This window comes from Panthera onca, chromosome A1, assembly GCF_046562875.1.
Source record: "Panthera onca isolate mPanOnc1 chromosome A1, mPanOnc1 haplotype 2, whole genome shotgun sequence".
Taxonomy (NCBI): domain Eukaryota; kingdom Metazoa; phylum Chordata; class Mammalia; order Carnivora; family Felidae; genus Panthera; species Panthera onca.
The window spans coordinates 66171720-66186680 of NC_138339.1; the positions used below are offsets into that span (position 1 = coordinate 66171720).

Consider the following 14961-nt stretch of genomic DNA (forward strand, 5'->3'; position numbering starts at 1 on the left):
CCTGAAAACAGAGTCTTAAAGTTGAATTGGTAACTTACAAGTCATTGGATTGAGCTCAGTTCTTTGATTTCCTTGAGGTGGAGTATTATTCATTTGAATACTCAATTTATTTGAATGATTTCAGTCAGTTCATTTAGCATACTCTTTATTGAATGCTTAATTCATTTTAGGCATTAAGGAGGGAAGATTGAGTCTGGAGGAGGAGCTCACCAAACCTTTTTCAAGACATGGCACTTTCAGAAATTTGTATGCCTCCTTGAAGTAAATGGGAGAGGTTGGTCTTTGTCCAAGTACCCTAGGAGCTTCTTTTGGCTACCTAGAAATATCTCAGTACACTTACAACTCCTTTGGTGTTGTGGGAAGCTCAGTCCTACTGAACACAAAGCTGTCTTCATCTTAAGCAAGAGGTCTGCTTATGGTGTGTTAAAGGCACAGGCATGGGTTTAGAGCTTAGATGGAGGATGTTGGATTGAAGATAAATTAGGCATATTATTTTTGGAGAAAAGATGCAGCTAGAGTCTCTACATTAGACAAGTCCAAGAAGCTTGATTTGTATTCTTTTTATTCTACATGAATGGTGTTCCTTGGAGTTGTGCAGTATACCGTTCTGCAGGTCCAAAGTCTGGGTCAGTTGCATTGACACTGCTAGAGCTTAGCCTGTAGCATTCAGGATTATTTCATTAGAGCCATTATTGTTATGTAATTAATAGGAATGTGTATGTTTGAGAAGGATGTCAAATATAACCTGCAGAAGGGATCATAGTCTACCTGCCCCCCCCCCCCCATTTTATTGACATATAATTGACATGTATTTGGGACAACATAGTCCCTTGACATTATTTCTAAATTCTTTTTATAATCTTCCCGCTCTCACCTAGCCATGTTGTGATGCAAAGACTAGGGCAAAAACATCTTCTAGGAATGATTCTGTGTCTTTTTTCAGTTTTTAGGTTTTTATAGTTCAAAATAATTACTTTTTTTCTTTATGAATGTAGGTAGATTACTTATATAAAATAAATATAAGTTGAGAGCTGCTACTGTATAAAGGGCTGTGTTATGAACAATTAAGACAATTTAGTTCTTTGTAATTGCTGTTAAGCTGGGCGTTTTCATCTAGAATTCTGTGCATTGCTTTCTCAGAAGGCTAATAGTAAAATAGTACACCATTTCAAAGGTTTTGATTCTTACTGATGACCCATGTTTTGTCTGTCTAAAGTGTCAACCCAAGAAAAAGTCTACGCCATTGAAGTATGAAGTTGGAGATCTCATCTGGGCAAAATTCAAGAGACGCCCATGGTGGCCCTGCAGGATTTGTTCTGATCCATTGATTAACACACATTCAAAAATGAAAGGTAATACTAGTAGTTGATTATATGTTATAAAATACAGTATGGAATAAAAAATTTGTAGCTATCTTTAGTAATACTCCATTTTTACCTTTGAGTATTTTGTAGATGAATTGTTATTAATATATTTTACCTTTTTGAATTTTTTAAAAGTTTTAGTTTATGATTTAAAAATTCAGTTATTCCATTTATAGATGCCAGGAAAATGTTAGGTTTGTTACCTAAAGTTACACATTGTCACTTTGAGAATCTACCTCAGTCTTTAGGTTTGTATCTTTGCTGTTAAGTTTTCAAGCTGAAACAATTATAATGAAGGCTTATGAATTATTTTGAATTTTAAAATCTTGATTTAGAGTATTCCCTTTAATTACTGTACTTTGTTTCTTATTTGCCCTGTTTGAATATCAGATATCTTTTTTTTTTTTTTTTTTAATGTTCATTCTTGAGAGAGAGGGGACACAGAATCTGAAGCAGGCTCCAGGCTCTGAGCTTTCAGCACAGAGCCCAGTGTGGCACCTCAAAATCATGAGCCGTGAGATGAAGTCAGATCCTTAACCGACTGAGCCACCCAGGCGCCCCATGAATATCAGTATCTTTAAAATAATGTAAGGTGGGGGCCAAAACTTGATCTTAAGCTGCCTTTTTTCTGTTAAGATGTTCTGTGATTTAATTTTAATTTTAATATATGTGTATTTTAGTTTTTGCATAGGTCATATATTCACAATATTTAAAAAATCAACTCCCTCCTTTTCTCTGATCTGCTGTTTCAAAAAGAGTAACCAGTTGTTTTTAATATTTCTTTCTATAAATCCAAGTATATATTCTCATCTTTATTCTAACACAAATGTAGCACTTTTGTTGTTGTTGTTGTTCATGTTCTACAGCGTACTTTTTTTGCTTGTTAGAGGTTTTCCATGTTAGTGCATTGAAGACTGTCTTTTTTAATTTTTAGATTTTTAAATGTTTATTTTTGAGAGAGAGAGCGAGCGAGCGTGCGTGCGAGAGCTAGCGCTAGCTGGGGAGGGGCAGAGAGAGGGAGATACAGAATCTAAAAGCAGGCTCCAGACACTGAGCTGTCAGCACAGAGCTCAATGCAGGGCTCAAACTCATGAACCACGAGATCGCATGAACTGTGAGATCATGACATGAGCCAAAGTTGGACACTTAACTCACTGAGCCACCCAGGCACCCCAGTTTTCTCTCTCTCTTTTTTAACAGCTGCATAGTTTTCCACTTTTTGAATATGCTGTACTTTATATAACCATTTTCCTGTTGATGGACGTTTAGGTTGTTTCTGATCTTGTGTTGTACAGCCTATACATGCATATTTACATACATATGTACATAACATAAATGCGTCTCTGCAAACACAACAGTGTAAAGAATAACTTCCACATATGCATGTCTGTCTGTAGGATGATTTACCAAAAGTAGGATTAATTGCAGGATTTGATTTTATATTTTGAATATTGAGGTATACCTAAAGAGCTTTATAGGTTTTTTGTTTTATTCATCTGTAAATCTAAAGTCTAAATCTAAAGTCTAAAGACCTACTGTTTTTTGTTTTATTCATCTGAATTTTTAAAAGTATTTATTTTGAGAGAGAGAGAGCAGGAGAGGGGCAGAGAGAAACAAAGAATCCCAAGCAGGCTCTACACTGTCAGCGCACAGCCTGACATGGGCTCAAACTCGTGAACTGCGAGATCATGACCCCAGCTGAAATCAAGAGTTGGATCTTTAACCAACACCCCCAGGCAGCCCAGCTCACTGTTTTTTAAATATCTTATTCTTTGTGGGTTGTTTGGACATTTAAGTACTACTAGTAGAAAATTATTTTATTCCTCCCCCTCTGCTCTTACTTGTTGTACTATGCTATGCACCCTAATTGGGTCCATGCCATTTATTCAACAATTTCTAGCTATATTGTACAGTTAGTGTGCTAGGTATTGTGATCCATTAATGGGCAAAACATCAGTCCTGCTTGCCCTTTTATGTAATTAGAGTCCAGTTAAAGAGATAAGATAACAACAAATAATCAGGCAAATAATTACTTAACTGAGAAGTGTGTCCAAACTGGTGTACAATTAGTGATATAGCAGGGGTACCTAATTTGGACTTGTGGTGCAGGATATTCAGAGGCAGTTATGTTAGTAAAGTTATCTTTGATCTGAGACTTGAGAGGATGAGTTGGCATTAACTAGGAAAAGAAGGAGATGATGGTTCCAGGCACAGAAAATAATGTGTACTCTGGCTTTGAGTGGTCTTCCACCCATAGAGTGATGGAAGGTGGCACAGTATGAAGCTGGGAAAGTTGATATGAGTCAAATCATGTAGCCTCTTTTAGACTTGACTTAAAATTTTTAACTTTATTCTTAATTTTTTTTTTAATGTTTATTTATTTTTGAGAGAGAAAGAGACAGAGTGTAATCGGGGAAGAGGCAGAGAGAGGGAGATACAGAATCTGAAGCAGGCTCCAGGCTCCAAGTTATCAGCACAGAGCCTGACGCGGGTCTCAAACTCACGAACCGGGAGATCATGACCCGAGCTGAAGTCGGATGCTCAACCGACTAAGCCACTCAGGCATTCCTGTACTTTATTCTTATAACAGTGTGATGCCATTAAAGGGCTATGAGCAGAAGATGATGTGATTTGATATGTGTTTTGTAAACTTTTCTCTGACTGCAGTATAGAAAATGGATTGGAAGAGGTTATAAATAAGTAAGAGCAAATTGCTAAAAGGGTCATTGCAGTGATTATGGTGAGGCGAATATGGTGAATAGAGAATAAAGAACAACTTAGGAGATAAATCTATATGATTTGGTAATGGATGGGTAATGAGGAGTGAGGGAGAATAAAGTCTTGAGGTTTCTGTATCTTTGGATGGCTCCCAAGATTTTATCTTCACCAGTACATCAGTAAGTGGTGCCATTTAGTGAGAACACTGAAACATCCATAAGGTGACATCTGCTTGTTGTTGTTAACTGAAGCCATGAACAAGGCATGGAGGAGATGGCTTGTGACAAAATGTACAGTGAAAAATAGGGTGGCTTTGCGGAAGCCATTATTTGAGGCCTGTATGTAGCTACTAAGCTTGGAAGAGAGATGGAGGAAAAATCAGAGATGGAAGCGGAAATCCAGGATTATTTGGTATGTGGTACTGGTGACTAGTATGTTTTACAAAGGAAGATGTGATTGATTTGGTTGAACTTTGCCTGGAGAGCAAATAAAATGTCCATTAGGTGTAAGGGGGTTGGAGATCAGTGGTGTTTTTGGCGTTATGTTGTGGCTGAAGTTAGATTAGAATGGAAATGGAGACAAAGGTAGAGAAGTGGAGATGCGACAGGTAGAAAGATATATGGGGTCCAGAAGAATTGCTAAAAATGGGGATGATCATGTTAGTAGTGCTGATGAGAAGAGTCCTGGAGATAGAGGGTATTGACAGTTGTAAGGGATCAAAGACAGGATCGTAACAGGATTTTGGGAAAAGAGAGAGGTAGATGGCATTCGTATCACAGTGAGAAATTGGCCTCGGTGGGAGGAGAGGTAGCATTCTTAACACTAGGGGAGGGCAAGGGTGCAGTGACTGGAGGTTTGGTGTAGTATACTTGAGGATTCCTGTCCGGCCTGTTTCTCGTGAGTCAAGAATGTGATCACACCAGACAGCAGGTGCCATTACTGACTGGAAAATACCATGTTTTATTTTTGCACTATAAAAAGGTTAAAACTCTTAAATTCAAGACAGCTTCCTATTGACAAAATGACAAAACATGTTAAAATGGATCTATTTAACCTTACAGCTAGTTATCTCATAATACGTCTCCCCCCCCCCCCCTTTTTTTTTTTTTTGGTAATTTTTACTTTTGTTTTCATTTCCCTATATTTATGGCCAGCTGTAGTCAGCCAAGTTCTGGAATCCTAATTATTACTCTTAGTAGTTAACGCTCCATTTTTCTTTGAACATGCTCTTTTTTTTATTTTTTATTTTTTGCTTGTCTCCTTCATAACACATCAACTGGTGGAATCACCAGTCTTGCCATTGACGCTGCCTAGTAATAGGACATTTTGGATAGACTGCTGTCAAAGTTACCTGTTTCCCACCACACTGAAACTATGACCAATATTAATGTCTGACTGTTTTGTAGTGGTATAATTTCCCCTTCCTACCTTTTATTTTGAATATTTCAAACCTATAGACAAATTGAAGAATAGCACAATGAATACCCATATACACTTTACTTGGGCTCAACAGTTACTACTTTGTATCACTTTTTAGTTGATACCAGTGAAAAATTAAAAATTGTACTTCAGTGTTCATATTATTGTGCTCATTCATGTTTATTGTTTTCTTAGCAAAGCCAAATGTTTCAAATGGTATTAGAAAAACCCACATTTTTTTTTTTAAAGCTTTTTTATTTATTTTGAGGGACAGAGCGAGCGAGAGAGAGAATGAGCAGGAGAGGGGCAGAGAGATGGAGAAACAAAATCCTATGCAGGCTCTGCACTGTCAGCTTAGAGCCTGACACAGGGCTCAACTCATGAACCCGTGAGATCATGACGTGAGCTGAAATCTGGAGTTGGTTGCTTAACCGACTAAGTCACCCAGGTGCCCCAGAAAACCCAAATTTTTATAAAATCACTTTTAGAAGTCATTGTTTACTTATGTTATATACAGTGCATATGATTAAAAAAGTCAAGTGGTTAATTTTGTAAGCCTTGTTTAGAAAACAGTCTGCTCTTTCTATACCCTCTCTTTAAGCTTTAACTGTCAGCTGGATCTTTTGAAAGTTAATTTCTGTATCTCAAAGTTCCTTCTGGATTACTTTTTACTTCTCACTATAGAAGTTGTGGATTAGTCATTTTAATCCTTGCTTTGGGCCTTAACCTCTCACCAACCTCCAGCATCCTGCTATCTTACCTGTTATAATTTTGGTTAGGAATTTAGTGTGTATGTTATCATGTTAACAGTATACACAGCTTAGCCATGTAATGTCCTGTGCTTACTTTGCCCTCACAACCTTTTGATTTTTCTGCAGTTATGTGTGTGTGTGTGTGTGTGTGTGTGTGTGTGTGTGTGTGTGTTGGTGACGGAGAGGGTTCTTAGTCTTTTATATATTTATTATGAATTCATAGTAAAACTCTCCTAGTTTTAATTTTTTCCACGTGATCTGATACATTGGTTGTCATTTTCATCATCTTTTGGAAACCTCACCTAGAGCCTTAGGCTGTTGACCCTTGAACAACAGAGATTTGAAATGTTTGGGTCCTTATGTAATCTTTTACACACAGATGTTTTTCAGTAAATATACTATAGTACTGTAAATTTATTTTGTCTTCCTTATGGATTTTCTCTCTCTTTTAAATGTTTATTTATTTTGAAGGAGAGAGTGGGGGAGGGGCAGAGACAGAGAGGGAGAGAGAGAATCCTAAGCAGGCTCAGCACTGTCAGCACAGAGTTTAATGTGGGGCTCCATCCCATGAACTGTGAGATCATGACCTGAGCCAAAACCAAGAGTCGATGCTTAACTGACTGAGCCACTCAGGTGCCCGATGATCTCTACTTTTTCTTTTTTTTAAATGTTTATTCATGTTTGAGAGAGAGAGCGTGAGTGGGGGAGGAGCAGAGAGAGAGAGACAGACAGACAGACAGAATCCCAGCTGTCATCACAGAGCCCGACATGGGGCTTGAACTCACAGACCACGAGATCATGATCTGAGCCGAAGTCAGACTGACTGAGCCACTCAGGGGCCCCTGATCTCTGCTTTTTTAAAAAGTGAATGTTTATGGTATTGCACTTCTCATGTTCTTTTACCATAATCTGTTTGTATATCTCTTAACCCACCAGGCCCTGAGTTTTCTTTTTTTGTCCTCTTTACAGTTCTGGCACATTATAATGTGTTGTTTGAATTTACTTGTTTATATGGGAGAATTATTTACTTCTCAGTTGACTTTCTGAACTCATATATAGGTACATATATGTCTTATCAATTTTTAAAAATATTTTTTAATGTGTATTTATTTTTGAAAGAGAGAGAGAGAGACACAGAGCATTGAGCAGGGGAGGGGCAGAGAGAGAGGGATACACAGAATCTGAAGCAGGCTCCAGGCTCTGAGCTGTCAGCACAGAGCCCATTGCAGGTCTCCAACTCATTAACTGCGAGGTTGTGACCTGAGCCAAAGTCAGATGCTTAACCGACTGAGCCACCCAGGCACCCAGTATCTTACCAGTTTTTTATTTTATTTTTTTATTTTATGTTATTTTATGTTATTTTTTAAAATGTTTATTTATTTTTGAGAGACAGCGCGCGAGTGAGCACGAGTGGGGGAAGGGCAGAGAGAGAGACAGAATCCAAAGCAGGCTCCAGGCTCTAGGCTCTGAGCTGCCAGCAGAGCCCCAAGCAGGGCTTGAACTCACAGACAACGAGATCTTAACCTGAGCCAAAGTCGGACGTTCAACTGACTAAGCCACCCAGGTGCCCCTCTTACCAGGTTTTTAAAAATGTTGTTTTAGAGAGGGAGAGAGAGAGAGAGAGAGAGAGCATGAGAGAGCACAAGTTGGGGAGGGGCAGAGAGAGGGAAACAATCTGAAGCAGGCCCCAGGCTCTGAGCTGTCAGCACAGAGCCCGATGTGGGGCTCGAACCCATGAACTCATGAATGTGGGGCTGAGCTTAACCAGCTGAGCCACCCAGGCACCCCTATATCTTACCAATTTTAATCCCCCTTTATAGGTGGTTTCTATTCAAAGGATTTAATTTAGCAGGTAGAGACTGTAAGGAGTTTAACTTTTTTCATAGAATTGTTTTTGAAATGGACTAAAAAACAAAATTTGACCATGTAATTTTTTTATTAAGCTGTATTTTTATAGAAACGCAGGCATTGCAACTAAAGTTTATGAGAGCTCATAGATACTCTTCATTCTTTGGTTATGTAGCTTTGAAATTAGCATTTATAAAAAAGTTGCCATTGAAATTTACTTGACATTTTGGCTCTTCCAGTTACTATGGAGACCTTAGTTTTGTTCTAAAGTTCAGTTTATAAATTTCCTCTCCCTTTCTTTCTTCTTTCCTTTTTCCTTTTCTTCTCTTTTTGTTTTTCCTTTCTTCTTCTCTTCTCGCTCCTTCTCCCTCTGTTTGTTCTTTCTTTTCCTTTCCTTTCCTTCCTTCCTTCCTTCCTTCCTTCCTTCCTTCTCTATTCTGAAGGAAGTAGGCTTTTCCTTATTTTTTATTGAAAGAGATGTTTGTATTTTTTGTGTTTTAAAAAATGGTTAAGGGAATTAGTTGTGAGTTCCTGTATAAATGAATTTGTATATTAGATGATTTCCTTGTCTAAAAAGAGACAAATCATTATACCTTGTATAGTCCTGGTATATTTCTTTTGTGAGATTTTTTACTGCTATGAAAAATGCCAAAATGCTAAGTATGGATGGAAGATACATATACTAGGTAAATTTGCTTATAATCTTTTCTGAACAAGATCTGTATTTTTGTTGTTGTTAATTGTATGCTTAGAATTTTGGACAACTAAGAAACTAGAATAAACTAGAAACTAGAATAACTGGATATATTTTTATTTTTATTGCTCTTGGGCTTTTTTTTTCTTTTTAATTTCAGTATTTTGAAGTATCAAGTTCTGCTTTCTCTGTAAAGCCAGTGTTTCACTCTGAATTTGCCTTCTCTGAAGTTATTTACTTACTGTGTCTATAAAATGGGGATTGTACTACTTATTTCTTAGAGTTGGTTGTTGTGAGGACTAAGACTCTATGCAAAGTACCTAGTGTAAATGAGTGCCTGGTCAAGAGTATCCATTCCATAAATGTTAGCATATCATATGTGGCATAGTGTTGAAGAATTTTTTTCCCCCTCCATTATATTTTAGCAAAGTGTTTTAAAGTTTGTTTGGTGGTTAGTTCTTACTAATTATTTTATTTCTGGTGCTGAGTCTTATTAAATGCCCTTTGTATTTTCTGGTAACAAGGGTATAAGACTTTTATAGATTGTTGGTAGTGGGAACTTGGTTCCTATATTAATTTGTTCTATGATTAACAACTAATCGATCTCTCACAGGTTTGGAATATATAGTATATCAGCTGACCAAACTATTGAAGTTCTTTCAGAAACTCTTGGGCATTTTCTTGTCACGTGAATTGAAATATTTAAAATTTTCCTTCTTTCTGACCTATCTTAGAGTTGATTGTTGTATAGGTTTTCTAACACTTTTTCTTCTTCTTTTTTTAAAATAGAGATTTCTTTGGCAATAATTGCATGGCGCTTCTCTTGATGATGAACAGTCATCTTTTTAAAGTAATGACACTGGTTCTTATCTTTATCTAGTTTCAAACCGGAGGCCCTATCGACAGTACTACGTGGAGGCTTTTGGGGACCCTTCAGAGAGAGCCTGGGTGGCTGGAAAAGCAATCGTCATGTTTGAAGGCAGACATCAATTTGAAGAGCTACCTGTTCTTAGGAGAAGAGGAAAGCAGAAAGAAAAAGGATATAGGCATAAGGTAAAAAAAAAAAAAAAAAAAAAAGCCTCTCAAACTGTCTTTTTTGTGGTGGGCAGGGAGAAGGCAAGGAAGAAGTATTATATTTTGAAATATAAGTTCTTTCCTTTGGTAATTGGATATTTGTGAGAAAATAGCTGAAAGCAGTAATTTTTGCAGGCATGAAATAGGGCTAGCCTTCCAAATATTCATACTTGATTTTTTTGAGAAAGGATTTCAGATAACTGTTACCATGTCACTTAGATGTGACAGTATAAAATAACATGACCAGTCTTCTTTGGTCCTATCTTTTGTAAGAAGAACATGGTCATTGAGATGAAATACTCTACTTCTCACTCTCTGGATTAATTATTTCTCTTTAAAATGAGAAATGTAAAGCTGCAAACATTTTTCTTTGTTGTCTTGGGTTTATTTGTTTTTGTTTAGTCACCTGGTACTCCTCAATCCCTATCACCTATTTCATCCATCCCCCAGCTCACCTCCCTTTTGGTAACCATCAGTTTGTTCTCTATAGTTTAAAGAGTCTGTTTCTTTTTGTCTCTCTCTTTTTACCCCTTTGCTCTTTTGTTTCTTAAATTCCACATGAGTGAAATCTTAGGGGATTTGTCTCTCTGACTTATTTCACTTAGCGTTACACTCTAGCTCCATCCATGGTGTTGCATATGCTGTTTTTTGTTTTTTGTATGTGGTTGTTGACACTTAAGGTTGCATTTTCATAATCAGTTTTCTTTTTTTTTAATTTTTTAATGTTTGTTTATTTTCGAGAGAGGGAGAGTGCAAGCAGGGGAGGAGCATAGAGAGAGGGAGACAGAGGAACTGAAGCGGGCACTGTGCTGACAGTAGAGAGCCCACTGTGGGGCTCGAACCCACAAGCCATGAGATCATGACCTTAGCCAAAGTCCGATGCTTAACTGACTTGAGCTACCCAGGGTCCCCCCTCACCGCGCCCCCCCCCCCCCACTCCCCAGTAATATTTTAATAAAGAGCATTGTTTTTTTCCATTTGCTTGATGATTTGTGTTAACGTTGGCTGAATAAAATTTGGTTTATTTCTTTTATTATTCCTTTATTGTCAGTCCTAGAAGGTGAAATAGTTCACTAGGGCTTTCAGGTTTTGGAAAGTTGATTAATTCTTATCACAGTCATGAGAATTAATGAATGTGTACTTGAGTGTAAAATAAATTAGATGGTCAGCTCATTGCTTTATAAGAGGAGGCTACCTATCCAGTGACTTGAATTTTTACATGCTCAGTGAAACACCCCTTTTACAAGTATTAAAGTATAGTTAGCTGATAACTGGAACCTTGCCTAATGTCTCTTGTATAAAGCCAAGGAGGTAAGTAAATGTTTGAAAAAATAGGTGTATCGCATGGAGCATCAGTGTCTCCATGTTGTGAGGAATCAAGAAAGGAACATCTGTAATACCCAAGGTTTTTGTTGTCTCTGGGCTACATGATTAAGCCTAGGAGACTGCTTGGTTATAATTCAGATTTTATGTAACATGTGTAGAACAATCAGATACATCACCAGAAATAAAAGGGCTTATAGTGATAACCAGAAGTTCAAATTTAGGGTTCCTAGGGTAGATCTGACCTCATTTCACCTTTCTTCATTTTTCCGTGTTCATCTTCTTTAGCCTTTTTCTTTTTCTTTTATACAACTGAGCAAGTGCTTGACCTTCATAAGTCAGGAAGAAAATAAATCCTTATTTTAAAGTGTGGAGGGGTAGGTAGGAAGAGTCTGATTATTCCTTGATTTAGTAATGTCATGTGCATGAGTAATGCAATCCTGGTTAATGATCCACTATTTTATTCTTTATTTTATGGGAGAGTGGAGGGTGTATAGGATTAATCTTTCCTCTAACGATAGATCTTAATGGTAGAAGTAGTTTTGAGGAGTCCCCCCATTTGTTAGGCTTTGGGTGAGCAGTGGGTGCTAACCACCTGGCTAGTACCATAAAAGTGTCTTGATTCACCTGGGTGGCTCAGTCGGTTAAGCATCCGACTCTTGATTTGGGGTCAGATATGATCCCACTGTTTGTGGGTTTGAGTCCTGCATTGGGCTCTGCACTGGCAGCGCAGACCCTGCTTGTGATTCTCTCTCTCTCCCTCTCTTTGCCCTTCCCCTGCTTGCTTTCTCTCTCGAAATACATAAATGAATATTAAAAATTTTTTTTTTCAAAAAGTGCCTTGAAGAAATTATAAGGCTTGAAAAAGCTTATTTGAGAGGTCTTCACTGATAATCTCCCTGTTCCCTTTCGCATTTTTTTTGATAAGTTATAATCTTTTTCTCCTTTAAATTTAAGGTTCCTCAGAAAATTTTGAGTAAATGGGAAGCCAGTGTTGGTCTTGCTGAACAGTATGATGTTCCCAAAGGGTCGAAGAACCGAAGATGTGTCACCAGTTCAATCAAGTTGGACAGTGAGGAGGACATGCCATTTGAGGACTGTACAAATGATCCTGAATCAGAACATGACCTGTTACTTAATGGCTGCTTGAAATCTCTGGCTTTTGACTCAGAACATTCTGCAGATGAGAAGGAAAAGCCTTGTGCTAAGTCTCGAGCCAGAAAGAGTTCTGATAATCCAAAAAGGACTAGTATGAAAAAGGGCCACATACAATTTGAAGCACATAAGGAAGAACGAAGGGGAAAGATTCCAGAGAACCTTGGCCTAAACTTTATTTCTGGGGATGTATCTGATAAGCAGGCCTCTAATGAACTTTCCAGGATAGCAAACAGCCTCACAGGGTCCAGCACTGCCCCAGGAAATTTCCTGTTTTCTTCTTGTGCAAAAAACACTGCAAAGAAAGAATTTGAGACTTCAAATTGTGACTCTTTACTGGGCTTGTCTGAGGGTGCCTTGATCTCTAAACATTCTGGGGAAAAGAAAAAACTCCAAAGAGGTTTGGTGTGTAGTTCGAAAGTACAGCTCTGTTATATTGGAGCAGGTGATGAAGAAAAGCGCAGTGATTCCATTAGTATCTGTACCACTTCTGATGATGGAAGCAGTGATCTGGATCCCATAGATCATAGTTCAGAATCTGATAACAGTGTCCTTGAAATTACAGATGCTTTTGATAGAACAGAGAACATTTTATCTGTGCAGAAAAATGAAAAGGTAAAGTATACTAGGTATCCTGCCACAAACACTAAGGTAAAAGCAAAGCAGAAGTCCCTCATTACTAATTCACATACAGACCACTTAATGGATTGTACTAAGACAGGAGAGCCTGGAACTGAGACATCTCAGGTTAATCTCTCTGATCTTAAAGTGTCTACTCTTATCCGCAAACCCCAATCAGAGTTTAGAAATGATGGTTTCTCTCCAAAATTCAACACACCATCAAGCATTTCCAGTGAGAATTCCCTAATAAAAGGTGGGGCTACAAGTCAAGCTCTGTTACATTCAAAAAGCAAACAGCCCAAGATCCGAAGTATAAAGTGCAAACATAAAGAAAATCCAGTTGTAGTGGAATCTCCAGTTACAAATGAGGACTGCAGTTTGAAATGCTGCTCTTCTGATACTAAAGGCTCTCCTTTGGCCAGCATTTCCAAAAGTGGGAAAGTGGATGGGCTAAAACTACTGAGCAACATGCATGAGAAAACCAGGGATTCAAATGACATAGAAACAGCAGTGGTGAAACACGTTCTGTCAGAGTTGAAGGAACTCTCTTATAGATCCTTAAGTGAAGATGTCAGTGACTCTGGAACATCAAAGCCATCAAAACCATTACTCTTTTCTCCTGCCTCTGGTCAGAATCATATACCTATTGAACCAGACTACAAATTCAGTACATTATTAATGATGTTGAAAGATATGCATGATAGTAAGACCAAGGAGCAACGCTTAATGACTGCTCAAAACTTGGTTTCCTATCGGAGTCCTGGTCTTGGGGACTGTTCTACCAGTAGTCCTGTAGCTGCTTCTAAGGCCTTGGTTTCAGGAAGCTCCACTCACAATTCGGAAAAAAATGGAGATGGCACTCAGAACCCAGTCCGTCCTAGCCCTAGCGGGGGTGACCCTGCACTGTCTGGAGAGTTGTCTGTATCTGTCCCCAGCTTAGTGTCTGACAGAAGAGACCTCCCTGCTTCTGGTAAAAGTCGTTCAAACTGTGTTACTAGGCGCAACTGTGGGCGATCAAAACCTTCATCTAAATTGCGAGATAGTTTTTCATCCCAGATGGGAAAGAACACATTAAACCGTAAAGCCTTAAAGACAGAGCGCAAAAGAAAACTGAACCGACTTCCAGCTATGACTCTTGAGACTGCACTGCAGGGAGACAGACCAAGTGGGGGTTCAGAGAATGGCTGCTCAAGAGGTGGACTAGAAGACCCTGGTAAAGAAGAACCCCTTCAGTTAATGGGTCATTTAACAAGTGAAGACAGTGCCCATTTTTCCAGTGTTAATTTTGATGACAAAGTCAACCAGTCTAACCCTGATAAAATTCCTGAAAAAGGCCCCTCTTTTGAAAACAGAAAAGGCCCAGAGTTGGATACTGAAGTGAACAGTGAGAATGATGAACCCAATGGTGTAAATCAAGCGGTGCCTAAAAAGCGGTGGCAGCGTTTAAACCAAAGGCGCACTAAACCTCGTAAGCGCACTAACAGATTTAGGGAGAAAGAAAACTCTGAGGGTGCCTTTGGGGTTTTGCTTCCAGCTGACCCTGTAAAGAAGGGGGATGAGTTCCCAGAGCATAGACCCCCTACTTCGACAAACATACTAGAAGATGCCCTGGCAGATCCAAATCATGCTAGCTGCTTAGATTCAGTTGGGCCACGGTTGAATGTTTGTGATAAATCCAGTGCCAGCATTGAGGAAATGGAAAAAGAGCCAGGAATTCCCAGTTTGACTCCCCAGCCTGAGCTCCCTGAACCAGGTAAGGATTCATGAGTATGATAAAGGGCTAGAGGAAGTGGTGGTAATGTTACCCTCCTGAGGGTGGTTTGTTTTGATGAAAGGAGGAAGGGTAGATTGGGAAGAAAGACTTATCATGTGAAGTGAAGGGAGGGCTTTTTGTAGAAGGTCCTGAATTTTTACGACCAGGTTTCCATATACTTTCAGAAATTATGTATTACCAGAGCTCTTTTTTTTTCTTTTTTTTTACTTTTGCTTTTAG

The 14961-nt window shown here is 38.5% G+C and overlaps 1 protein-coding gene across 8 annotated transcripts in view; it reads left to right on the forward strand.

Moving 5' to 3' along the window:
- The window catches only part of NSD1 (nuclear receptor binding SET domain protein 1), a 146892-nt gene that overhangs the window by 64295 nt on the left and 67636 nt on the right, over positions 1 to 14961 (forward strand). For all 8 annotated transcript variants that reach the window (XM_060635131.3, XM_060635136.3, XM_060635137.3 and 5 more), the window contains 3 exons: positions 1217 to 1352; positions 9676 to 9848; positions 12150 to 14721. In XM_060635131.3, coding sequence (XP_060491114.1) covers positions 1217 to 1352; positions 9676 to 9848; positions 12150 to 14721 — 2881 coding nt within the window. The remainder of the gene's footprint in view (positions 1 to 1216; positions 1353 to 9675; positions 9849 to 12149; positions 14722 to 14961) is intronic.